We start from the raw sequence: 27,837 nt of genomic DNA on the forward strand, positions 1-27,837 counted from the left end.
CATGTTCCCGCAATGAGAACATGAATCATCCACAAACGCTGCTTCAGCGTGATCAACGCCCAAACACGCTAAGCAGAGATTGTGCCCATCAGGAGAAAATACATCGCGACCACAACCAGAAGTGCACGGGCGAGACATCTTTAAAAAGACGTGCCACATGCAATGCTCTTTTTGTGAGAGGAAAACTCCGCGGATGTTGAAGCGAACAGGGAGAAATCACACTAACTGTCAGATCACTGACAAGATCAGCAGGGAAGTGTGCACTCGCTGAAATCGCCGTCACACCAACACCGGAGAGCTCGCTCGTCTCGAAGGTAAGAGAAGACTAACTCAGAATCTTTGGCTTGCAGGAGTGGAGAAGTTCTCGGCTCCGAAGCGAAAGCATGTCTGCATTGTGCAGCGTACTTCCTTATATACCCCCTGCGGCGGGCGGAGTTACGCTATGCAAATTCCGCAGACCCATGGCATTTCATTGCCATTGGCTCGTTTTATATACTCGAAGGTGATAGGCTTCTAAGCGAAACCCCCCAATCGTCGTCATCCGACGTAACTCGGAGTGACCACGAAAGGGAACCGTTATTTTAAATTGTAATAATATATCACAATAATACTGTTTTTAATGTAATATTGATCAAATAAATGCAGCTATGGTGAGCAGAAGAGCACATTGCTATGATTAAGCATGCTGCTATTATATTTTAACACATTGCTGATGCATGAATTAGCAAGTTGCTAACATTTGCTAGCATGATTTCAGCCCTTAAAGGGTTAGTTCACCCAAAAATGAAAATTCTGTCAGTAATTACTCTCCCTCATGTTGTTCATAACCCGTAAGACTTTCGTTCATCTTCAGAACACAAATTAAGATATTTTTAATTTTGTCTCACTCCTCCATAGGCTTCTCTGTAATTGAAACTTGCCGGCCCTGAAAAGTTAGTAAAGACAATGTTTAATATAGTCCAAGTGACTACAGTGGCTCAACCTTACGTTTATCAAGTGACGAGAATACTTTTTGTGCGCAAAAAAACAAACAAAAATAACGACTTTATTCAACTATTCATTTCCTTCTGTGTGTTCCTCTGAGTGAGTTACCGTAGTGTAACAGCGCAGCGCTTCTGGGTTGCACGTCAGAACGCCGGCTCACTATTGGCCAGCATCACACACATGACCAGCGTCGGCCAATAGGGAGCCTACGTTCTGACGTACAACCCAGAAGCGCTGCGCTATTACACTAAAGTATTCTCGTCGCTTGATAAACGTAAGGTTGAGCCACTGTAGTCACTTGGACTATTTTAAACATTGTCTTTACTAACTTTCTGGGCCGGCAAGTTTCAATTACAGAGAAGCCTATGGAGGAGTGAGCCAGCTCTCAGATTTCATCAAAAATATCTTCATTTGTGTTCTGAAGATGAATGAAAGTCTTACGGGGTTGGAACAACATGAGGGAGAGTACTGTAATTACTGACAGAATTTTCATGTTTGGGTGAACTAACCCTTTAATTTTCCTACACAGCTGTGATGGTTTCATGTAATAAATAATAAAACAATTTAAAAAGTATTGTCAAGTTATGTTCACCACAGCCTCTATTTTACACATAAATCAAACACCCCATTATAAAACCGCAAAGTAATATCTGAAAGGAACCGGCGGTGAATTAGCCGACGTCACTCCTGCACCTCTCTACATCCCTTATGTACTTTTTACTGAGAAAATCTGTTACATTATTAATGTTACTGTTCATTTATCTGCCTGTTACTTTTTATTTATGACTCATGGCACGCTGTATTATCTATGACGGGAATGCCTGTTGCATTATATATGGTAGCATGTTCAAATGAAGCATGCTGAATAAAAAGCAACCCAACTAATGTAATTCATCAGTCGCTATATTGTAGTTGTGTCTGCCTCCGCTTTCCATGTAATTCTAGCATGGAAAAACATCAGGGGCTTTACTGAGGCTAAAAATGGCCAACAAGTGACGATTGACTGTCCACGGAAAAACATCGTAGTTTAAGCCGCTGCGAACAAATCCTGTGCAATCATAAAAATAATGAAAATGACGTATTTTGACCATGTCTAAAGTGACGGTATAAGCAGCCTAAAACAGCTTGTTTATGTATGTATTTATGGTAAAGATTTATAGTGGGCAAAACGGCATATTTAAAGGAATTCAGATACATGTGTGTGTGTGTGTGTGAGTATGTGTATGCGAGAGTGTGTATGTGTGCGTGAGTGTGTTTGTGTGTATGCGTGTGTGTATCCTAGCATGTGCCTCTGTGTGTGTGTGTGTGTGTATGAGCATGTGCGTCTGTGTGCGTGTGTGTTTGCGTGAGTGTGTATGTGCGTGTGTGTGTATGTGAGCGTGTGTATGTCAAGTCAAGTCAAGTCAAGTCAAGTATATTTGTATAGCGCTTTTCACAATACAGATTGTATCAAAGCAGCTTCACAGTATTAAATTAAAATAATACAACAAGGTTTGTTTCTAGTGGAATTTATTGACTGATAAAATCAAATTAAATATCCCCATAATATCCCCAACTGAGCAAGCCAAAGGCAACAGTGGCAAGAAACCGAAAAACTCCATCAGGTGACCTAATGGAGAAAAAAAAACTTTGGGAGAACCCAGGCTCAGTCGGGGGCCAGTTCTCCTCTGGCGTTTATTAACTAGAGGCCGGATTGTAATTTGAACTGTAAGATTAAAAGTATTATATGAATGCCTGGCTGAAGAGATGCGACTTTAATCTAGTTTTAAACTGGGAGAGCGAGTCTGAGCAACGAACAGTATCAGGAAGGCTATTCCAGAGTTTTGGAGCTAAATGTGAAAATGCTCTCCCTCCTTTGGTGGATCTGGATATCCTAGGTATGACCAAAAGCCTTGAATTAAGTGATCTTAAAGAGCGCGATGGATTATAGGGCGATAGAAGATCCGTTAAATAGACTGGAGCTAAGCCGTTTAGGACTTTATAAGTCAGTAGCAATACCTTGTAATCAATACGGGACTTTATAGGTAACCAATGTAGTGATGTTAAAATCGATGTTATATGATCATATTTTCTTGATCTAGTAAGAACTCTAGCGGCTGCATTTTGGACTAACTGTAACTTGTTTATTGAGGATGCAGGACAACCAGCTAATAAAGCATTACAGTAATCTAGTCTCAAGGTCATGAATGCATGAACTAACTTTTCTGCATCAGAAACAGATAGCATATTACGTAGCTTAGCAATGTTTCTAAGGTGGAAAAAGGCTGTTCTTGTAACATATGAAATATGATTTTCAAAAGACAGGTTGCAGTCTAATATAACACCCAGGTCTTTTACTGTAGAGGATAAAGTAACAGGACATCCTACTATATTAAAGTTGTATTGCGAGAGGTTTTGTGGGCGTTTTTTTTTTATGTGTGTGTGTGTGTGTGTGTGCGTAATGTGTGCCCTTGTTTATATTACATTGTGGGGACCAAATGTCCCCATAAGAATAGTAAAACCTGAGATCACCTACATTGTGGGGACCAGCCAGCGGTCCCCACTTTTCAAAAGGCTTATAAATCACACAGGATGAGTTGTTTTGAGAAAGTAAAAATGCAGAATGTTTCCTGTGATGGGTAGGTTTAGGGGTAGGGTTAGTGTAAGGGGACAGAATATACAGTTTGTACGGTATAAAAACCATTACGTCTATGGAGAATCCCCACAAAGATAGTGAACCAGACATGTGTGTGTGTGTGTGTGTGTGTGTGTGTGTGTGTGTGTGTGTGTGTGTGTGTGTGTGTGTGTGTGTGTGTGTGTGTGTGTGTGTGTGTGTGTGTGTGTGTGTGTGTGTGTGTGTGTGCTAGCATGTGCGTCTGTGTGTGTGTGTGTGTGTGTGTGTGTGTTCACCTTGCTTTTGTCTTCAGTGGGTTTCGGGGCTTCTTGTGGAGAAATGTCTGATGTCTCTGAGCTTTCGTCTTCTGACACTAGAGTAAGAGCAGCACAAATGTGAAAACACAAATACATTCGCAACGCATTGACCATCTGAACAACTACGCACATCTTGCTGTAAAATCGTATCTAAAAAAAATAACATCAAAGGGTCATATCATGAATAATTGTAAACCTTCTGAAATAAAGCAGTTGTTGTACTACAAAAACACAGTTTCAGAACTGAAAAAGACTGGAAATAACTACAAAAACAGCTTGTATTAAAAATGAAAAACACATGAATAAACATTAACATCCCCTTTACACACCAGCAATGACTTTTTGATGATCAGCATCCACTGTTACTGAAGCCCAGAGCATCACAAACTAAACGGACATTTCATATACGTTAGCCAATCACAATACAGGATGATTCTTAAGGCGGAGCAGGAATTAAAATAGCCATTTTAATTGTACGGATCAGAGAAATGGTGGAAAATGGTCATTAAAAACTATTAATTATGGGAGTAAAAACCTTGACAAAGCAGTCAGAAAAACAGTCAGATATGATCCCTGTATGAATATAAAAGCGTCTTACTTGATTTCTTGGCTTTTCTTGCGAGAGCAGCAGCAAGTTCATTCTGCACCTGTAGAAAAACACATCAGTTTTTGACTGTAATCCGGTTAAAGCACAAGAGAACAGCGTCTTTACTTTATTCTACATGCAAATGAGCTCGTCTTTCACCCACAGCGAGAACAGAAAGCAGACGATGAGCCTGTGTGAGTGTGTGAAGATCTCTAGAGCACAGCAAATCCACGGCTGTTAAAAACACAAAAAGAATCCCAAAGCAGCCAGACTCAGACAGCAGAGACTCATGGGATAGCGGAGGACAGCTGTGTGGATTCGCCTCGTTTGGAGACTGATTCAACATTTACAGTAAAGAGGGAATTGCCTCTATGTTTAGCGACACACTCGGGCCTACCAGTTTGATCTTTAACCACTAATTCACACAGTCTACTGGCTGGTTTTATGTGTTCAGTCTATGCTGATTTCATATCTGTATAGCTGCTTTAAAAGTTTTCATCCAGACCTTTTCATCAATGCAGCTTATATAAAACACTTAAAAATAAAGATTGCAAAGTTGGTTTGTTTTTTCACTTTTGGGTTCAACTAAGAACTTTTCTTAAGAGAACCATTTTTTCTTAGTTTGAAGAACATTTTAATAATCTAAAGAACCTTTTGTGGACTGGAAATGTTCCACGGATATTAAAGGATCTCCATGGAACCTTAAGATGCCAATAAAGAAGCTTTATTTTAAAAGTGAAGGCGAAATTATGATTTTTTTGCAATGTGTTCTGGGAAATGCATTATGATGTTTATGGTTACCGGTGTATTTCATTTACTGACGTACAAAATAATTGATTGAATAATTTTCACAATTAGAAAATTTCAAGTTATTCTGAATTTTAAAAAGGAGAGACAGATGTATTATGTGCAAATTATGTCAAACACTTTCACACATAAAAAAAATAACATAAAAAAAAAAGTTCAAGTAAATAAAATAGATAACCTCAGCAAAATAACAATAGGGAAGAGTAATGAAAAAGTAACTAAAACGAGTAATTTTCCCTATATTGACAATACTTTACTTTCCATAATGATAAACAATGTAAAGTACTGTAATATATTACTTTTTGGAATGTCACAAAAATCTGTAATCAATGAGCAATTTGTAACCAAAATATGTATTTGAATATATTTTTTTAAATATTATATGTTTTACTTGTGTTTATATATTTTTTAATATTATGTTTTGCTTATGTTTGTATGGTTTACTATATATATATATAGAGAGAGAGAGAGAGATTACATTTTAATTTTATTTTTCAAGTTAATACATTATATATACAGTATATATACTGTATTAAAATATTTCTAGAACTATAAAAATAAAATGTAATATATATATATATATATATATATATATATATATATATATATATATATATATATATATTAAAACATATAAACATAAGTAAAACATATAAAATTGTAAAAAATAAACATAAGTAAAACATATAATATTTAAAAAAAAATATTCAAATACATATTAAAAAAAAAAATTATAGATAAATGTACATTTCATGACTTAAGATTTTTTTTTTAAATCCCATGATATTTTTAAAATTGTAAAATTGTGATTTCCAGATAGAAATCCTGGAAGCCCTGAATAATGTAAACAGCCCGACAGCGATGGTGTTTGTTGGAGAGCGAGCGCTTAGTTAAATGGATGGTTTCTCTGTCTGCTGGTGTCAGACGAGTGTCCGTGTGATGGATGAGATTCTTTCAGGCTGGAGTGGATATTTACACACACCAGGGGACTGAAGACATGGAGTCGGGGATCTGGCACAAGGGTCAGCAAACACACACACACACACTTACCGTGGACGTGAGTCTCTCCAGAGCCTTCATCTGGAGAATCTCACTGCAGATATCACGCTTTCTGTCGGGGTCTTCCTCGGGTCTGCAAGAGAACACACACACTTGATAAAACACCTCTGAAGTGACAATGCAAGGCTGTCTCGTGAGAGCTGACCTCTGTGACAGTGATGTTCTGTAAGACAAGAAGCAGATGTCATGTTCAAAACAGGCCCCGTCCCAAATGGCGCACTTGATGTGCGTCCCAGCTTTCAGAAGTGCCCTCGACACACAACTGTGGCCAGTGTGCACTGATGTGGATTCCTACTGACAGGCTAAACGCTGTTATCACACCAGATTGAGGACTTGAAGGAAGGCGATGGCAAGGGCATCATTTGGGACATGAATACTAGTGTACTACACTGGAAAAAACTGGTGTAGAAACCGTTTTTACTCAGAAATTGCTAGTAAATTTGCACTACGGAAAGTAACACATTGAAATAAACATGATATTTTCAAGCACAAAGTATTTTCTTGTAAAACACACTCCAAAAATATTTGTTTACAACTTATAATTTTTTACAGTGTACCTATCTGTGAATACTAGTGTACTGTATAGTGTGCAATTAATGAATATTATATCGTGCATGTAAATTCAGAGAATGCATCCTGTTAATGTGCTTTTTAATCCATTTATGTGTAAAATTACCTCAATTGCTGTCAATATGATCAAATAATCAATCGTTTTAAAAAATGTGGTTGATTTTGCTTAATTCGTCACTTTGGAAATGGAAGGTCAAGGCGAGTGCAATGCATTGTGGGATGCAGTGTGCACTTTTTGGCAAATGTTGTAGTGTATGTCTATGGTATTCCCTCCATGCCAACAGAAAATGCACATACTGTGCACAGTTTACATATTGCATACTGAACAGAAATACGCCATTCCAAGCACACTCCAAGCCCTCTCTGCTCTCTACTGCCTCCTGCTGGTGGTGCACTGCATTACACATGACGCTCCAAGACACACATCAAGCTCAGACTGTGCTTTTGGCATGTGGTATAGGAAGTTTAAAATGCATGTAAGCATGCATGCAAAAATAAGCCATTCTTAATGATCAAATCCCCACCCCACACTTACACTTCAAAATAAAAATCATTTTTGGCGGCTTAGGGTTCTTGAGTTACTATATTGTTCTTTAATAATTGAATTAAAGCTCTTGATTTTTTCATTATATGTTCTTCAGAACATTTTACTGTTACTAAATAGTGTTTGTGCATTAGCTTTACGGCTCCTTGGGGATTTAAAAAGTACATTTTAAGAGCAGATTGTGCATGTATAAACCACGACATGAGCAGAACAAACTGAAAACTGCTATAATCTGGGACAAAACAGTTGTAAAGAGGAAATCTCCAGCACATTCTTCCATATCACGCAGCTTAAACTGGGCCAGTGAGTTTGAGAAGTGGGCCAAAGTTTCCCTCCTTCTCCTCCACCGTCAGTCCATTCATCACACGACTGACACGCTTTCATCACACGACGCATCTCTCCTCCTCGTCTCTCTCTCTCTCTCTACCTCCACGAGTGATTCGTAATGACGGCGACTTCTAAATGAGTCAGGCACGCTTGCACGAGAGGACAATTCACACACACACACATGCATGCGAACACAGACACGCTCACATATACACACTCAAATGCACACAGGCAAATGTAGACATAAACACACACACATACTGTACGCAAATGCACGCTCATTCAGCCCACAGAACCATTACTAGTTTCACCAGAGATGAAGATAAAATTCAAATAACATGCAAATGAGCCGTGCGGCACGAGGTGTGTGTGTGTGTGTGTGCGTGTGGGTGGCTGAAAGAGAGGCTGTATCCAAACAATCTTGGCTAAAAGCCGTCCTCTTCCTGTAGCTTCAGGGCTTTTTGAGACCAGCACCACACAAATCACCAGAAACCACAATCACATTCACACAAAACCACACAAAAGTCAGACTCATTTCACCATCTTTTTTTACATGTTGCATCTTTCGCCCTGGTATAATAATATAAGTCATGTGTGCCAAAAACATTACAACGGTGTCAATAACTAAATTGTTTCTACAGAATAATAACCTAACCAGTCTAGTCAATACTGTAACTACACAGATGTAAATAAACATTATTGGAGCAGGTTTTACAAGACAACACTATTTCAGTCTTTCCACTTTAGAATTTTGAGTTCACACAGTATTATTTTCAGTCACTTTGTAATCAATTGTGAAATTTAATAGCAATATCTAAGTGAAAATTGTTTCTACACCAATTTTTCCCCCACCAGTGTAACCATTCAGAAGTATTTGGGGGAAAATGATCTCTTTTATGATCTCTTTATGAATTTTTTGAAGCGTCAAACTGGTAGTTGCGTATCTGTCAACGGAGGGACAGAAATTTCTCAGATTTCATCCAAAAGATCTTCATTTGTGTTCTGAAGATGAACGAAAGTCTTACGGGTTTGGAACGAGACATGAGGATGAGTAAATAATGACAGAATTTACATTTTTGGGCGAACTATCCCTTTAATTCATTAGTCTGATCCAAATCGATTCCTTGAGTGTTATTGATGATTCATAAAGCAATGCTCATGAGAGTGATTCGTGGATGAATCGAACTGCACTGGTCGTGCTGTTTGTGTTTTCTGCATGCAGCCAGCGACAGCACAATAAAAAGACATGTTGTCTATTCATTTTTCTTTCTCATTATTCTGCAGCATCCAGTATTTTTTCCTCATCACGTTCAGTTCAGAAAGCAATCTCAGTCAGAAACTCGGGCAAACTAGAACTTTTCTTTTGCCGTGAGGCTGTACGGGGTAATATCAGCAAACTTGCATGAGTTTCTTTTTTTCGTTTGATCTCATTTGGTTGGCTATTGCGTGAGGATCTCATTTCTGGTTTAATACACTCTCGGATGAGGAACGAGGGGGCGAAGAGATTCTGGCTGATTGGGGTCGAAGCGAAGCTCTGTGAAGCCGAACGGGATCAAACAGCTCGCCCGTCTGGTGTCACCGAGGCCAAACCGTGTCACTTCCAATTCCGTCAGCGAGGGGGAAAACGCTGCCGTGGACACGGGACGCCATCCCATGTTCACCTTCCTGAAAATGACATCAGCTGTCCGTTCAAATTGAATCTTGCGGTTCACATCTCTCTGCGATATCAACCTCGTCCTTCACTGCTAACAGAACGGCCTGAATCAAATCTCGCCGCGGACACACTTGAAGCGATGAAGGCATTAGAGGATGGACACGTTCTCAATCCCATCATCTTTCGCAAAGACATGTTTAAGCCAATCAAAAGCTTTAATCTACACACAGCTTAGTTCAATCGAATTGAGGTTGAGTGAATGACCCAAACGCTGGTCGTGGACTACAGGGGAAAACAATGTTGAACTTGAGCTTATCTTCTTCTAAAAAAGGATACACATCTTTTTGTTTTTGATGTCAAAGGCCTCGAGTCCTGGAGCTAAACTGGGATTTTGAGAGGAGGAGGGGAACGGAAATCATCCACCTGAACCTCTTTAATAAAATCATCACCTGTGGAAACTCTTTTATGATAGTAATATACAGAAATACAACACCATTCAAAAGTTTGGGGTCGATAAGATTCTTTAATGTTTTATTTTTTAAAGAAGTCTCTTATGCTCATCAAGGCTGTATTTATAAAAAAAACAGCAAAAATAGTAATATTAAGAAATATTACACCAGACTTCAGTGTCACATGATCTAATATGATGATTTGATGCTCAAGAAACATTTCAGATTATTATCAATGTTGAAAACAGACGTGCCGCTTCATTTATTTTTGTGGAAACCCATTTTTCAGGCATCTTTGATGAATAGAAAGTTCAAAAGAGCAGCATTTATTTGAAATATAATCTTTTGTAACATTATAAATGTCACTTTTGATCAATTTGATGCATCCTTGATGAATAAGAGTGAGTGTTTTCAACATTGATAATAAGAAAGGTTTTTAAAAAATAATCTTACTGAACCCAAACTTTTGATCAGTCGTATAACAAAATCAAACAAATGATTAGCAAAGATGAAAACCCCTCTAAAGCTCATATACATGAGCCTATATACTCTCACACAAAGCAAACACCAACATATTTTATTTCCTGCTTCCTGAGAAGGATTTGTGGTTAAACAGGATTAACAAGGAAAAACCAAATCAAAAGGTCAAGAGAACAATCGGTTTCCTGATGCATCCAAATCAAACAGACGGACACATGGAGACTAGTGCGCTGCACAGTATATACTGCATACTATTTCTATAAATAATACATGATATGAGACAATGACAACTATCTGAATACTGCACGTTAATCCTGGATTTCTGTGCATATAGAAAGTTTACATACTGCACACAATATACAGTACATATGGCAAAATTAACATGAGTAGTACAGTAGCATTCTGTACATATTGACTGACTGAGCACATTAACAGACAGAGTTAGCATGTCACATGCATGATGGCTGTACTTACGGACTGACGACCCTGAACTGGACGTAGGGGACGAGCTGCAGAAGAAGACGGACACCGTTCTGCCATTCCTCCTCGTTGCGAAACTCACAGCCCTGAGCGTCGCACTCCTCAAACGAGAACTGATAGTACGTGTTCGAGTCTTCAAAGACCAGCCGCTGGTCCACTGAAGGGAAGACAGACAGGGATTTTCAGCAGGCAGTGCAAAAATATATTTTTGAAATTGCAAATAAAACTATACGTTTTATATTCTACTTCAGAATTTCAATTATTTTTTGTAATTAATTGTTACATTTACTAGCCATTTCTGTGAAAATTAAGAAAGTGAAAATTGTTTCTGCATCCAGAATTTAGTTCTGTTTAGTTAGTTTAATTTTCATGGACTTTCAGGGTACGTTTACACGACAACGATATGCTTAAAACTGAGAAGTTTTTCCTTTGAGTTTTCCGCGCACATTGTCAAAACGATCCACATTCACACGGATCCGCGAAAACGACAAAAAACGCTGTATTCTGCTGCCAGGCCAGTAGATGGCGATGAAACACTATAGACTGAACACGTAATACGCATGTGCATGACGTCATGGTCTTCAGAGATTCGCGTTTTTGTTGTTTACACGGAGACCGTTTTCAAAAAACGTGCACTTTGAAACCTGTTTTCAAAAGTTCGCATTTTCAGGGACCAAAAACGCTGTTGTCGTGTAAATGAACGGCCAAAACACATACAAAGATTTACGTTTTTAGCTGAAAACTGTGCAGTTTTTGTTATTTTCAGTCACGTGTTCTTTTGGTCAGTTTCCCGCCACTCTTTAGTTGTCAGGGAGATTAATTTATCATCACAGGTGTCATTATTTCCCTCATTTGCTTTGTATTTAAGTTGCAGTCTTTTCAGTGTTCATCTGTCCGGTCACGTCTATGTTAGAGGTTGTGTTTTGTTTGCCCTTCAAAGTGGATTATTAAAGACTTTTGAAACTTGCTCATCTTCTTGTTCTTCCTTCAACCATGTGCGAGTATGATGTGATGTGTGTGTGGTTGATATAGAGCCGTTCCAAGTTTATAGTCCAACGGAATTACAATTTTCCCAGTGGAATTTGTAAAATGATTCCCTAAAAAACCCATTAGAAATTCCAGAGGGAATCCACGGTGAATGAGCCTTCTGGGGTGACCTACAAATTTACATCACGGCTGAACAACTCAATTTGCTATCAAAGTTGATTCTTCACACTTTACAGTGTTGGGGATACAGTACTTCACGCAGTGTGCTCTATATTGCACTCTATGCCATGTTCAATTCTATACATTCTTAGAGAGGAAGTTTCAGTAGGGTTCATTATAAAACCCTAGAGTTCTTGACTACATTTTATAGAACCCTTTATGCAAAAAAGATTGTACGGTCGGTATATAAGGAAAATGTCTTAAATGATTGCTTAATACCATCATTTTTAATAGGCAATTTAAAAAAAAAATTCTACTGATAAAGTATGTTTACAAGCTGCTTAATTCATAAAATGTAATTAAAATTAAAAAAGAAATAACCCAATGGTGCTGTTCGGTCATTTTTGATCGATCATGGACATGATTCGAAAAGGTTAAATAGTCCTGAAAAAAAGAAAGTCACACTTGTACTGTTCATGGTCAAAAATGGCTGCATTGGAAATGAATGGGAAACGAATTTCATCAAGTGGAAACGTTTGGTACTGCACCCAAACAAAATCTGACTGAATACTTAGCTCATTTTTTGAGATATCAACTTGTTTAGATTTATGGCTTTGATTTTCCTTGACGTTTTAGAATAGAACATGTTTTGGATAATATATATTTCATATAAAATAAAATAAAAATAGTATTATGCATTATTCATGCATTGCATTAAATGTTTCATTTAAATGTAAGTACATAGTAGTTAAAGGCACATAATATAAAGTGGGACCAAAAAAAAATTTTAAACACAACAAAATGGCTAAATCTTTAACGAAAATTAAAATGAAAACAAATAAAAATCGAATCAAATTCAACATATTAGCGAGCCCTATAATAGTCTATAGTGGTGTGTGTTACCTGAGTGCAGGATCCCCAGCTCCAGAAGCACCTGCCAGACACGGGACGCCATTAAGCGGCACTGAACCGACACACACTGTTCCAGAAGCCACTGGACTAGCTCCACTCCAACATAACTCCTCCTGCATGCACACACACACACACACACACACACGTAACTCTCGCTGCTCAAAAGTGTGCGGTCAGGAAGAATGCTTAAATAATGTAATACTTTCATTCAGACACAAAAAAAAAAAAAAAAATTTGTTTTCACAAAAATATGAGGCAGCTGTTTTGACTGTTTTCAATATTGATAATAATCAGAAATGTTTCTTGAGCAGCAAATCATCATATTAGAATGATTTCTGAAGGATCATGTGACTGACTGAAGACTGGAGTTATGATGCTGAAATCATGCTTTGATTACAGGAATAGATTACATTTTACTACTATAGAAAACAGTTATTTTAAATTGCAATATTTCACATTATTGCTGTTTTTACTGTTTTTTAATCAGCCTTGGTGAGCAGAAGAGACTTCTTTCAAAACCCCAAACTTTTGCACGGTAGTGTCCCTTCATTAGCAGAATAAAACACAAGACAGTATTATAAAACGACTCTAAATTCCAACTGGATGAGCAGCATTAAAGCCGACACTCACACACACACACACACACACACACACAGTTTTTTAATGCTATAAAAGATTCTTTAGCTATTCATGTAGAAAATCATACTTGAGTTATTAAAATATAAAATAAAAACGAAATAACATATTTATGATCCATTTTTCCTAAATAGTCTAAAAACGAATGCAACTGATTAAAAACCTTTTGAAGGGAATCAACACAATAAATCAATTTTCTCAGAGGAGCAGAAATATCGCAATCCAATAAAAAATGCTTTGCAATGTTGCATGACGTCCATAAACGGCCTGCAGATATGCTAAATGAACTACATCACTTTGCGGACAAAATATTGCTCATTGGGATTTAATTATTACAATTATTTTTTGAGTATTGAGTGTTTTAATCATATTGCTGCTGTCGCTGTTTTGCTTTGTGCATCCGTTAAAATCCACATAAAGCAGTGTTTGCAACTCATTTTACTTCTGTAATGTGAAGTACAGTATTTCCAAATAAAAGGCTGATCATGAAAGGCGGTCTCTAGTGAATGGAGGGGGTTAAAACTAAAAAGAAGAAAATGCAAAACACATTTTTAGATTGTGTCAAAATCACTGCAACACTCTCACTGCGTTTGCTTTGATATGATATGCCGCGTAACATTATCACGCCGTCGCTGATTTGCATTTTTAAGTCAAGCTCATTTCCATTGGCTTCATCTGGAGTGTGTTCTTCAAAAGCATGTAAAGCTCCCTGATTCTGTGTTTTTCTGTCACACATTCACACTCCACCTTCAGACGGGACGATTTTATCCAATCAGAGTGAAGTTTGGACAGCGGCCATCTGCCAGAGCGATAATGGACATCTGATGATTCAGCCCAACCGTCCACACACACACACACACACACGATGACCCTCAAACACTCTTTAACCCTCTTTTACATTGATCCTGCGTTTTATGAACATGATTGCAACGTCACACAAGTTATATCACAGTTCAACTGGTACAGCATTGATGAAGTTTAGGATTGTTTAATGTTTTTGAATGAAGTCTTCTGCTCGAAAATACAGTAAAACTGTAATATTGTGAAATATTATTACAATTTAAAATAAGTGTTTTCTATGCGAATATATAGTCAAATGTCATTTATTCCAGTGATCAAAGCTGAATTTTCAGCATCATTACTCCAGTCGTCAGTGTCACATGATCCTCTAATATGATGATTTGCTGATCAAGAAACATTTATGATTATTATCCGTGTTGAAATCAGTCGTGCTGCTTCATATTTTTGTGGAAACCTTTTTCTTGATGGACAGAAAGTTCAAAACAGCATTTATTTGAATTATATTTTGTTACATTATAAATGTCTTCACTGTCACTTTTGATCATTTTTACCGGGTCATTGCTGAATACAGTTTCTAATCAAATGTAAAGCTTGATTAAATCTTTGAATAAAGTGTGTATAAAAGTGTCACCTGATGATGCGAGCGAGGTGGATCTTGTCTTTCGCTGGATACGGTCCGTGAGACAGAAACACGTTTCTCAGAGCTCGTCCAGCGCAGGGAAAGCTCTGTGAACACGTCTGACAGACAGAGAGATTTCACATTATTATGAAGAGTTGACGTGGTGTAGCGTGGATGCTTGGTGCTATCAAATAATCAGAAATATAATGAGATCCACAGGAATGAAAAATGCACAAATAAAATCTCTTTAAAATCTCAGCTAGACAGCAATAGAAGAGGCTCCTGCTTTTTAGATGTTTTTCCTGACAAAATCTCACAAGTGTCTCCTCTAGAGATGCAGAATAGATCTGATCAATGATGTCTCTAACTGTGTTTAAAATCTATATTTCCACGAATGATCTAAGCTTCTGTCCAGATTGATTTTGTAGATATTACTGCACAAGAAATGCAATGAGGAATTATCTGAGACTAAGTTACTTAAATGAATCATAATTGAAAACGCAAGCCTGTTGAGCAATAAGAATAATAATTGAGCAATATATTTGTCCCGTGGGATGTTTTTATTAATGTTAGTGTGTTTTGATAAAGTTTACGTAGATTAAACATACGTGCATGTGTGTGTGTGTGTGTGTGTGTGTGTGTCCTGTTAAACTCTACGTTATGAGGACAAAATGTCCCCACAAAAATGTCCAAAATCCTTGTCCTTGTGGGGACATTTTTTGGGGGAAAACAGCTTATAAATCAATACTAAGTGATTTTTTTTTATGGTTTTTGAAAATTAAAAAATGCAGAAAGTTTTCTGTGTTGGGTTGGTTTAGGGTTAGGGGATAGAATATACATTTTGTACAGTACAAAAATCATTATGTCTATGGAAAGTCCCCATAAAAAATGGAAACCAGTGTGTGTGTGTGTGTGTGTGTGTGTGCGTGTCTGTGTGTGTTTAGCTTGATTACTAAAAATACATAAGTAGAATACAGTGCAATACAACCTCAGCCACATTTGACCTACATATACACAGTGACACAGTGACTGCCGTGTGCATGTGTGTGTATTTCTGCTGACATCCACAGTTTGCATATCTGATATCATAACGCTTCCTCCTAAACCTCTCGTTCCATCTGTCTCTCTCTCTCTCTCGACTCACTTTAATCAATACAACACTGGCCTCTCTGATCCACTCAAAAGCACCTTCAGCATTATTGATCGTGTTTAATAACACTGTCAGAATCCATAGCGACACCTTCAGCACACAGATGCCCCGTATGAGGTCAGAGGTCATGACCACAGGTCGTGACATTTCACCCATAGAGCAACCGACACCAAAAGAGTCTAAATTCGAAATGGATAATAAAAAACAGTTAGATTATTAGTATTAATACATTTAGCTATTTATTGAACATTTCTTGAACTTTATTAAAGCAATAAGGCTGTGCTTTATATTAATTTGACCAAAATATCTCAATTATAGGGACCTGGCACACCCATTGATGAGGTAAAATCACTGTAAAACCAGGTGGGATAAAGCAACAAGCTCTCATTCTTAGCTCATTATCTCATTATTGGTCCTAACACAACTTGTACATTGGCTAGTCGCTTGGTTTCCATTTATATGATGTCATACAAGATAGTCCCGCCCACAGTGGAATCTCATTGGTCAAAACTCTACATTAAACATCAAAAGATTTTTGATTTAACTGCGGTGGATTATGTTACAGGGTAATGCTCGTTCTCTCGTGGCTTATTGCTTTATTAAAAAATTCTGGGCTCACTGAAAAAAACAAAACAGATAAAGATCATGATCTCTATTCAGTGATAATCATCTATATTCATAACTTTTTCATTGTTCTGTGGTGATCTGTAAAGCAGAAGGGCCTATAGAGGCGCTTTGTCTCGTTCATGTGTTTGATCCCGTATCTGATGTATGTTCTTTTGTACACACACCCCATCAGCGCTGCACACGGGCGATTAGACGTTAGCTTGAGCATTTAGCAGAGCTCAAGCGCGGATTAAAAGAAGCTTCAGCCATTCTAATGAGATGAGAACAATCACATGAGAAAATCCACAGATTAACATCACAGAACTCACACCACCGACAACATCATGTGTGTGTGTGAGAGAGACGCTTTCAAGGGGAATGTAATGCTCAGATGTTTACTGCAGTGTTGTTAACCAAAATTAAAAGTGAAACAATTGGCTTAAAAGTACTTAAATTACTCAAATTAAAACTGAAATAAAAAAATTTGAAGCTGCATACAAATATTAAAAAACTAGTAAAAATGGCAAAAGCACAAAACAAAATTACTAAAACTTAAATCAAGATGAAAAGTGAAATATATAAAAATCTAATACAAAATATGAATAAATATTATAATAGTATATAAATAATATGGTAGATAGACAGATAACACGATGGATGGATAGATAGTACTAAAATTTCTCAAACGAAAGCTGAAATGAAAATTAATTCATGTTAATCAGAAATATTGAAAAATCCAAAACGAATAAAAATGCCAAAACACAACAAAATTACTAAAACTTAAACTTGAAAATAAAAGCTAATTAAAATATTAATAATAGTATCTCAAATATAAAAGTATATAAGATTATAAAAAATAACACTGGTTTACTGTATAAATTTAATCTCAAACGTGTCTCCAAACATTTCCTACAAGAAAAAAATAGGAGCAAACTAGATTTTCTGCAGAAAATGATGTGCTTGCCTGTGTGAAATGCACATAAGGACCCTTCAAATGATGCATTGACATTCTTGGTCTTGGATGAATTTGATTAGAAATATTTATTTCGAGAACTCTGACTTCAGGCTGAGACATATCTTCTGAAATTCCTAAAGGAAATTGAAGCAAAAGTCTCCTTTTGCACTCCATTTAATCTCATTACTGTCTTAGGAGAAACATTTTTCTTTCATATGGAATATGATTCTCAATAATTATATTCAGGGTGGACCATGGAAAACTGTCCCAGTTGCCGTTTCTTACCTTGGGTTTGGGTGTGACGCCGGCGCTGGGTCCCGGGATGGTGTCAGGTGACTGCTACACAATCATAAAGAGAGAAACGAGAGGTGTCTCAATTAAAAAAGAAATAGGTTAAACTCAACACTTGAACATTATGAACCTTTCGCCACATGTTCACAACCTTCAAACACAGCCGAAATGTTCTGAATGTTCAAACACTGGCGTGACCTTCACATGAAAAGCACTGCAGACAGTCACAGAAATGCGATTTTACAAGGTAATCCCATCTCAAACGTGACATTGTGCCATGTTTCTGGATGTCATGATGTGCCTTTGATGTTGTACAACTAGATGCATATTTCTTCATGTTTCGTTTTGACTCTGCACAACGATACATCATGCAAATTGTGTGGTAACCTTTAGATGTGCGTTGAAAGGTGAATGGGTTCAAACCTTTGGGTATTTTGAAATATACTACGGTACTAAATTACTTCCACATGCATATACCATTGTGTTTACTCCATGGTACTTGAAAGAATACTACAGTACAATCTCATATTATGCAAAAAACAAACAAACATGCTATTGCCATAATGGACATCCAGAAAAAACATGGTAATGCACCGACAACGTGTCACTACAACATTTTCTGTAAATAAAATAACATAAAATTAAATTAGAATAAAAAAGTTGCCTTGGCAACTAACTTAAATTTAAAAAAAAGTATAATTTAAAAATAGATTGTAAATAATATGTTATAAAAAAATTTTATTAAGGCTAAATAGAAATAGTAAAAAAAACTAATAACAATTGCACACAAAAAAAAAACAATTACTAAAATTAAACCTTTAAAATGAAAGCTAACTGAAAATATTAATACTACTGTCAAATCAATTTGTGTGTGTGTATATATATATATATATATATATATATATATATATATATATACACACATTACATAAACATTTATGTTAGATGCTATTAATTGTGATTAATCAATTCGAAAGCACTAAATATTAATAAATATTATAATAGCATTTAAAAAATACTAAAATAACATTGACCCAGGGTAATACCATGGTACTTTTTTGATTGTGAATGCAACATCTTTGCAGAAACTTTGCAGGCACACAGTGTATGACATGAGGGACTTAATGACATTCCACTTCTTCTTAATAATGCTCTCTCAGCATGACATAAGTTTATATCAAACATGCGCAGTCATGTGATCATGTCAGCCTGGAACGGACTTCGGTAAAGTGACGTTCTGTTAGAAAGAAGGCTTGTTAGGTTTTATTTGGACAAACTCTCAGTGTCGGGCCTTCATATCGAGAGCTCCTTAAACGAGGAAGAGCCGGATCAGTGGACAGAGCTGGAACAAAGACTTTGATCCTCATTATAACGATCAGAACTTTGATCAGAAGGAGTTTTATCGGTCTAGAGTGGCCCACATTCGCTCTTCTGTGTGTCATATTCTTTTACAAGCCAATCTTTTATCTTGTGTCTCCATTGTCTCATTATACAAGAGCTCAACAGAATACATAAAGATATTTCAGATTGCGTGGTAATTTTTCTCTTCTACATGTGTGTATTGTCTTATTTAAGTTAATTGCATGTAGTCACAGTCATATTATATCTTTAATTTCATTGTGTAATCTGGGTCACTCGGGTCTAGTGGTTGGTCCAATCTCAGATCTGTTGAGCAATAAAGCTAAACTTTAAAACATTAAAAATAAACATTTCAACTAGATCAAGAAGGGGTTTACAGCCTGACGTCACAGCAGAACATTTTAACCTTCCAAAAATAAACATTATGCTTGTGGTTTCGGGTTTTCTAGGTGGTTGCTTACTGGTCCAAATTAAATGAGTTTCTCTGGATAATGCGTCTATATACAGACTTGGGGGCTCGTCCGGGATATTCCAAAGAAACACGGGACTGGTATTATTATTTATGAGCAAAAACATAAATAATAGGAGTTTTATCATTTGCATTGTTTCTGTTCCTTTAAATGCAAATGAGCTGCTGCTCCCGGCACAGGGGGCGGAGCTTCAACAGCTTGCACTCAACCAGACATGCACTTAAAATCTCAAAAACTTTTAGCTTTTTATGTTCAAACTGGAGTCAGACAATGATGGAGAGACTCAAGAAGAAGTGACAACATGTAGACAACATTTCTGAATGGTTAGTTGATGAATTTATGTAGCTTGTGTAGTTATCTTCTAGTCATTGATTAGCATATTCTGTCTTGATAACCAATCAATCGTGTTCTGGGGCGGGGCTTATGTACATTTTAGTGTTAGTGATGTCACTAACCCGGGAGGAATGTCGTGTAGTCCCTACCAGCCGTTGGTTGTAGTCCTTAAAAAGTGATTTCTTTAAAAGCAAATATGGAAATAAGCAAATATGCTTTGACCTTTGAGCATTGTAACTTTGCAGATGTTGTTTATGCTCAAACAGCAACATTACACACTCACTAAAGTTAGAAAAGTTAAATCATAATCAACCATCCCTTTAAGATTCGATTTAAATCTCAATAAAAAATGTAAGTCATAGAATAAGGACACATTGAATAGCGTCAATGAGTCTCCTGAGTAAAGAAATCTTAAAAAGCATTAAAATGCATTAAAATCATATGGCAATGCAACTCTGAAGGTAAGCGTATCACAATAAATTAGTGATGCATCTGTGCAATGTTTTAAAATATACATATCTATGCAAGTCTATGGGAATCTTCAGCCTGTTTTACAATCCATCAGTCACAAGTCAGAAGTCTAAGAGCTTGGTAAAGTAACAGCACACCTCTCCTCAACAAGACAAGAGATTTGAGGAATCATTCAAACGCTTAACTTCAACACTCAGTGTTAGAAGTCTGTTCGACCACAAATTAATATTTCTAAACAGGTTTCACAAACACTCAAACCAGGCCGTAACAGATCAGGAAGATACAACATTACCATTCTGCTATCATGTTTAACATCAAAGAACTTAATAGAAAATACTAGAAACAGATTCATCTGTTGATTTGGCTGAATATTGTTTGAAATTCCTGAGAATGCCTGTGATGATGGTATCGGCCGAGACTGTGGCTTTCCGTGACGCGAGCTGACCTGCAGGTGTCCACAGACAGACTGCTATCAGCAAGCGTTTGTCTCTCTGCAGACGAATCTCTCCAGGGGCCGAGCGCACGCTTGTTGGCTTTGTTTTGACTGGGCTCTGAAGACGGCGTGTGTATCAGATTTACTGTATTGATTTGCTGTTGGAGATCTAGGAGCTGAACTCTGTTTGGCTCGGATAGGAGATGGAGCAGACGGGCCACAGAGATAAGAAAACGCATGAGGTGGAAAAGGTTTTTTAGATAAAAAGGGACGTTCTTGTCCTTCATGCATACTTAAAATCTTTCAATGAAATCACCTTTCTCATCCTTTGCGGCTCATAAATCACAAAATGATCCCTATCTTCTCAATGTCATTTGAACAAACCCTTAACCTGAAGTATTAAACTTTTGTGCACAGCTCGCCTCACACCATTTGTGCTCAAGACGTGAATTACTTTTTATGCAATCACCTTACAATGACCTATCAACTACCCAGGTAACCAATTAGAACACCCCAGCAACCAATTAGAACACAAATACCCTAGCAACCACCCAGGACACCCAAACCATCCTAGCAACCAAATAGAACACAAACACCCAAGCAACCACCCAGGGCAGGACATCCCAAAAACCACTTAGAACACCCTAGCAACCACCCCCAGGAACCTATTAGAAAACGAACAACCTAGCGACCTACATCCCAGCAGCCAATTAGAACACGAACATGCTAGCAACCACCCAGGACATCCCAGTAACCAATTAGAACACGAACACGCTAGCAACCACCCAGGACACCCCAGCAACCAATTAGAACACGAATACCCTAGCAACCACCCAGAACACCCCAGCAACCAATTAGAAAACCTAGAACACCATAGAAACCACCCAGAACACCCCAGCAACCAATTAGAACACAATCACCTTAGCAACCACTTAGAATATCCAGACCACCCAAGCAACCACCCAGAACACCCCAGCAACTGATTAAATACACAACCACCCTAGCGCCCACCAAGGACACCCTAGCAACCACCCAAATCACCCTAGCAACCACTTAGTCTTAGAACACCCGGGACATCCTAACTACAGTCCTTGAATGAGCACTGTTCTACTCTTTACTGAACTGTATTATTTTTTTTTATATATTTTTTTATTCTGTATACTTGAAAATATGTATGTGCATTTTATTTCACTTTATCATGTCTACTTAAAGCAGCACTTTAATTTACCACTGTGTATGAAATATGTTATATGGTACACTTGCCTTGCCAGAATACAAGCCCTCCAAAAAACAAAACAAAAAAACAAAAAAAACTCATGCAACCACCTACAATGCAACAAGCTAGCAACAACCTAGTAACTTCCCAGACCACACAACTCCCTAGCAACCCTCTAGACTCTAGAGCCCCCTAGCAACACCCTGACAGCCACTTATAGCACGCTAGGATTGTGGTGGCGAATTATGCAAACACTTACATTTTACATTTCCTAAAGAACATGCATGCAGTTTAGTTCTGTATCACACATACACTCACAAACACTTTTATTCATCAGACACATTTCAATCTCCTTCTAGAAGAGAGGGAGAGTGAGGGAGGGAGAGAGAGAGATGAGGGAGAGTATTTACAAATGCATGAAGGAGAGGGTCTGAAGAAGAAGACAGAGGAGAAATGTAATACAGAAGGTGAGTAAGATGAAGAGAGGGAAAGAGAACAGACGGGAAACAAAACACGGGAAAGGATGCAAGCATCCTGACTCACGATGTAGTGCACACTGATCCAGAGTGCAGTGAGTCTGTGTGTCATTATGTGTCAGAAATGGATTACTCTCAGATTAGAGCGCTCACACACACACACACACACACACACACACACACACACACACACACACACGCTCATGCTCATGCACCTCTCTCTTGCATGGTGTGGATAAATCTGTCGCTCTGGATGAGTGCACTGCAAGATGGAGACATCAAACAAGCCTTGTCTTTCTCGTTAAGATTTCATTACATCCAGAAGCACTCACACACAGAGACACACACACACACACACAGCATGAGGACTATGAAATTAAGAGCAGCTTCCCCATCAGAGAATTGTCACATCACCAGAGCTGGTTTTAAAAAGCCATTCCTCTGTTCAAGGCATTAACATTTACAACACAAACAACATCAGGAATATTAGGCTGCTGTCACTTTAAGAGCTAATCCAAGGACCTGTTACACTTGCGTTTTATTTCTCAATTTCTGTTTACGTTCAGTTAAGATACACCTGACTATGTTTACAAGGATACTTGCCAAGAATTTAGTTTGAATATATCTGTTCAAGCACAAGAAGACGTGAAGCAGAGCTCAATTCAGTACCAGTCCCAAATAGACACCTGTCTCTTTTACACGCCTGGTGTGGCTACAGGTTTGGATAAATAAAGGCCGGTCTCAAATAGAGGCCCGGTCTGTTTTTTAGTTTCGGGTTGTATTTAATCTTCTAAAACCCGTCAGATCGTCTGTTTAAGCCAGTTCTATGAAGCAGATTGCGCACGCAAGAGAGCCCTGCGCATCTGGGCGGGAGCTGTTAGCACAAGCTAGGCAGGCAGAGTTAGCGGAGGCCGGAGAGGGAGAAGTGGAGGAGAGCGACGAGGAGGAGGAATTCGCCAATGAACTTGTAGTTGAGGATCGCGGTGATGATGATAGTGATGAAGGGTCCTTTTGTATCAGATGATTGCAGTTGTTTTACAGGGTAGCCTTCATTCTTTCTTGTTAATGTGTTTCGGGCAACTAGTTCATAGGCTCGATGGATATTACCGGTAACTTGTATTGTTCAGCCCATGGCTGTCACATCGTTTCGTTTTTTTATGCTGCCAATAATCTAAAGGGGGGTCGCACACGGCGTACGAGAAGCGCAGCGCCGCGTCGCGTCTATGACAACTCGAGGTATCGCACACCGGACGCGCACTTTGTCAATTTATGGCCAGCAATATAGTTATGTTTAAGGATATTATGGAATTAAGATCATGTGATTGCACTGTAAAATTAAATACAATCGTTGCTTAGTCTGCAGTCTGAATTCACTTTACCTCAGAGCGTCCGTTAACTGAATGAATTGAGAATATTACCTGAAAATCCGATAACATCAGCAATTTTCATTCAAGCAGCTGATTTCTGAAAATGAATGTAAAACTGAATGTATATTGCAGCACAGGGTGAAGTCAGTATATACATTAATGACGATTTGAGACAATGTACACTCATAGAGAATAATGTGTTCGGATTTTAAAGACGTGGCGCTGCGCTTCTCGTCTGGTGTGCGACCCCCTTTAGACATTCGGAAATATAGTAGGCTAATTCTTACATTAACTGATTTGTTAAACACAAACACAGATTTGGTAACCTCCTACTGTCATGCTCATCTCAACACTAAATTAAAGGCCTGTCTCATATAGACGCCTGTCTCAAATACAAGCCGGTGCAGTTCGGCGATTTGGGAAAATAAAAGCCCGGGTTATTATTTGAAGTTTTACAGTATTCATGTGCTGTCTGAGACGCGGCTTTCTGGGCGCACGCTTCGGATGTTTGCACACGGAAAACTTCTCACACAGCGCACGAGAAACGAATTGAGTTCCCTTTCGCATCTTCTTGCACTTGAATTCTTAAATTAGCAAGGATTAAACTATCGCGACGATGCAACACTGCACTGTCAACCATCCCGAGCGTCGTTCACGTTTGTTCACATTCTCACAATTTTCATCTCAGTTACAGTACAGACTTCAGAACCGCGTCTCCTCACAGCAGATCTGTGTTTGTGTGTGTGACGGAGGGATTCCTGCCGCTGTTTTGACTCCTTTACACATTTTATAATCTCTTCACGAGTTCTCAGCTGGTCAAAATACTGTCATATGCACATACAACGAGCACATTTAACCCAGAACGCAGCATTGTTTTGGATGTTTGGTAAGTTCCGTCTCAATATATATGTCATAAAAGCCGACCAATCAGGTTGTGAACGTGTCCCTATGCCTTTAGGTTCGGCATCTTTAGGTTTGGTGTTAAAAATCCCCCCAAAAATGTGTTGGTCCAGACTAAACAAACCAAGCAAACCGAACTACAAGTGCAAACACAGCCTAAAAGGTCTTCCTTTAGCATCAGCTGTTAAAGCCTTCAAGAAACCTTTATTTTTTTATTGTATTTCGTATGTTACCGCAGAAGAACCTGGTGAACTGATGCTCCAGTAGCTGTTGTCAGTGCAGCACACAACGAAACAAATGTCACGAGTGTAATATTTGTTTCTCATTTAGTGCTAATGAGGCTTTCATTTTTTAATTCTCTAATCACCCCGGGGCGCATGACTTGAGTCAAATGAGCCCGAACCAAACATTCTGTTCGAAGGCGTAAAAGCCCTCACGGTAAAACACATCAGAGACGAAGAGATGAAACACTGTAGAACCAAGCGATGTTTAACAACAATAGAAGTTACTGAATATAATTCAAAAGCTACATTTCTTAAAATGTTAGAGTTACAAAAGTCTTCATTGATCACTGTGGATTTTCCTCTCATCCTCATGATTAATCAGGCCTTATACAAATGAGAGATATTCACCCACACACACAAACCAGCAAAACAATTCCTGTCTTCAACCCTCTGAAGCTCTGAATAGCCCCTCTGTCATGCCAGGAGTGTATAAACAGAATATATATCAGCTCTTTCCTTACAGTCCACAAAAACCTACTGTGATGGTATGGTTAAATGATGGTATCTGAGACCATGGCACCTAATGTTCAATGTACTTGAATAAATACCATATATTTACATGGTCACTCTTAAAAAAATAAAGGTTCTAATTAGAATCATAGGCATTGTGATGTCATAATAGAACCTTTGTAAAGTGAGTATTTTTTAAATAACAACAACCTTTAAAAATATCACATTATGCAAAATTCAGACTATATTACACAACTGCATAACAATATTCATACAACAAATAGCCGATCAGCTGCCTATTTTCCTACAGTTCACTCTTACAAGATACAGCATGGTATTTACACGGTACACAATGTATTTCAAGAAATACATGGCAGTGTCCAAAAACCACAGTAATACCATAGCAGCATGTCCAAAAAAACAACAAAAAAACATCATCCTTTTTTTTTTCTTTTTTTTTTGTCAACACCCTCATTGACATATTATGCAGGCTTTAAAAATATCATTCTGCCATTACAACATTTACTATGGTAACCAGTTTCTACCTGTTATTGTTACCACAGTAAAATTGTGGTAAATTGATATGAGTCACCAATGTGAAAAACAGAAATGACCATTTTCTCAATGATCATGCATTAATTTACAGCAGTAGCAAAGCGTATGTATTTGTACTTAGGCTGAAACTATTGATAAGTGCAATATTGCAAATATTATTAATCAAATTCAGCAAATACGAACAGCTGAACATTTTCCTTTTTTATTTTTGGAAGTTCCAGCCGGTGTGTGTTTGTGTACCTGACTGTGTGTATGTGGATCTCTGTTTCCTTAGATACCACGACTGAAAAAAAAAAAAAAAACAGAAAAACATTCCAGCCTCTCCTTCATAATCAATGACATTTGGATAAACGAATTAATGCATTGACAAGACGCATCAATCACGTTTTCTCATAACGTCAGGTTGTGCAATGTGCATTCACATTATAATATTAGTGATGGTGGTGGATATGGGTGGTGTATGGATGCTGAAAACACACATCCTTCATCATGCATTGGTAACTCACGCTCTTTTTGCGCAGGTTCAGTCCGTGTTTTAATAATCCGGGCAGATCTCTGATCTTCTGCTTGATCTGGACCTGATCCCTGGCGGTTCTGTTCCATCTCCAGCTCGACAGGAGCCCGTCCTCCGCGGGACAGGGGAGGCTGTCGGATTCCTCCATCATCCTCCTCCACCTGCTCTTTACGCGCACGGACACCGGAACCCCATTCTGCCGCCGCTCGATGGATCTCCAGCCGCCGCAATGAGCCGCTCAACCGAGAGAGGAGACGAGAGACCTGCCGAACACTGCTGCTCCACCCAGCGATCACACACACACACGCTCGTGCACTAACACACACACACACACACACACACGTTCTGGATACACTCACATACAAATGCACTCACATCGCTGGCTAAACAAGGACACTCAAAAACACATCTGCATTAATATGAAACATGCACCTAAAAGAAAACTTGGACTAAAATGCATTAGGCCATATTTACTTCACGTGAGAATCATGGAAGAGGAACATGCCTAAAGGCAGGTTGCATTATAGCCAACTTCTGAGGATAATCGCTTCCGAAGTAAACACGCGTTATGAGGACATATGGCTACTGAGAAATTAGGTAACAAGTGCCACTTTTGAAATATATAAGCATTAAACTTGTATTTTCCCAACTGCTCTGTCTGTGGTCTTTTAACATTCTGACTGGAAATATGTCACCAAAATCAAGCCTGTCTTAAGACAGACATTGGCAATGTGTGGCTTTCCCAATGGTCAGGAATTAGACTTTTATTTTAAATTGTAATTTTATGCCTCATTTTAACTGATAATAAAATGGCCATGAAGGCATGAGTGTCTCTACGTTGGGTTATTGATAATATAAATATTCTAAACCATCATTTCTTTCCTATGTAATTGAGAAATAATGAAAAGAACCATAAACATATATAACCTACTGTCATAAATTGGGCCATTTTAGCTGACGTTGGAGATAAAAGTTATGCGATTTTGGAAATCTCAACATTTTCCCCATCATCACAATATCATTCATGATACCTTATACATTTA

General features: G+C 38.0%; 1 protein-coding gene across 2 annotated transcripts in view; it reads right to left on the reverse strand.

The window, feature by feature from the left end:
* Positions 1 to 27,077, reverse strand: part of LOC311299488 (rap guanine nucleotide exchange factor 5-like) — a 72,173-nt gene extending 45,096 nt beyond the window's left edge. For both annotated transcript variants that reach the window (XM_084423067.1, XM_084423068.1), the window contains exons 1-8: positions 26,787 to 27,077; positions 17,961 to 18,014; positions 14,977 to 15,083; positions 12,900 to 13,021; positions 10,845 to 11,007; positions 6,338 to 6,419; positions 4,493 to 4,541; positions 3,874 to 3,950 (exon numbers count right to left, since the gene is read on the reverse strand). In XM_084423067.1, the coding sequence (XP_084279193.1) occupies positions 3,874 to 3,950; positions 4,493 to 4,541; positions 6,338 to 6,419; positions 10,845 to 11,007; positions 12,900 to 13,021; positions 14,977 to 15,083; positions 17,961 to 18,014; positions 26,787 to 26,945 (813 nt within the window). In that variant the 5' untranslated portion in view covers positions 26,946 to 27,077. The remainder of the gene's footprint in view (positions 1 to 3,873; positions 3,951 to 4,492; positions 4,542 to 6,337; positions 6,420 to 10,844; positions 11,008 to 12,899; positions 13,022 to 14,976; positions 15,084 to 17,960; positions 18,015 to 26,786) is intronic.
* Positions 27,078 to 27,837: the final 760 nt, after the last annotated feature.

This window comes from Rutilus rutilus (assembly GCF_951802725.1).
Source record: "Rutilus rutilus genome assembly, chromosome: 11".
NCBI classification, from domain to species: Eukaryota; Metazoa; Chordata; class Actinopteri; order Cypriniformes; family Leuciscidae; genus Rutilus; species Rutilus rutilus.